General features: G+C 41.3%; 1 protein-coding gene across 1 annotated transcript in view; it reads right to left on the bottom strand.

The window, feature by feature from the left end:
* Positions 1-397: 397 nt before the first annotated feature.
* LOC123979992 overlaps positions 398-627 on the bottom strand; it is an 8,273-nt gene continuing 8,043 nt past the window's right edge. The window contains exon 9 of the mRNA XM_046064106.1: positions 398-552. Coding sequence (XP_045920062.1) covers positions 472-552 — 81 coding nt within the window. The 3' untranslated portion in view covers positions 398-471. The remainder of the gene's footprint in view (positions 553-627) is intronic.

Here is a 627-nt window from a genome sequence, read left to right as displayed (position 1 = left end):
TGATGCTTTAAGTACATTTTGCTTTACTATCAATTTAGTAAATGTTGGTATGCTGAACTTTTACCTGTAAGAAAGTATTTCTAAATTGTGGTATTTGTAGTTATACTTAAGTAAAGAACCCGTGTACTTCCTCCACCACTGCACTGCCGCATGAACGTTTAAATCTCGTCCCAACAGGAGGGTGACAACAAGCACACATTTTACTGTCTCCTTTGGGTGTCTGCCAGCAGCAGGTTTTACTGCTGTTATGACTCATCCTCAGCTTCTCTATCCTGAGGCAAGATAACTGAGAATCACAGACACAAGCTTTGACCGTTACCTCAGTTAGGAAGGATTTCTAGTGTGCCTTGAAAAGTGCAGGTGGTTGGATGAAGAAGCAGAACTTTAAACTCACTGGTTCATCATGTGTAGCTAGAAACACAAACAATGTTTTTTTTTTAATCTGCTGTGTTTTGAAACAAAAGTTGAGATTCAGAGTGAAAGATAAAGTTTCTGGTGACGAGCAGGACGATCATGGTGAAAGTCAGTCTGCTGGATCTTAGGTTGGGCCCACTCTCAAGCACACTTGAAAAGCTTTGCGAAACACACACACACTCACAGAGTCACACATACAGGCTGCCCTGTAAC

The sequence above is a fragment of the Micropterus dolomieu genome, linkage group LG12 (genome assembly GCF_021292245.1).
Source record: "Micropterus dolomieu isolate WLL.071019.BEF.003 ecotype Adirondacks linkage group LG12, ASM2129224v1, whole genome shotgun sequence".
Classification (NCBI taxonomy): domain Eukaryota; kingdom Metazoa; phylum Chordata; class Actinopteri; order Centrarchiformes; family Centrarchidae; genus Micropterus; species Micropterus dolomieu.
Note: the sequence above shows the minus strand (reverse complement) of the source record. Positions and strands in the feature narration are given on the sequence as shown.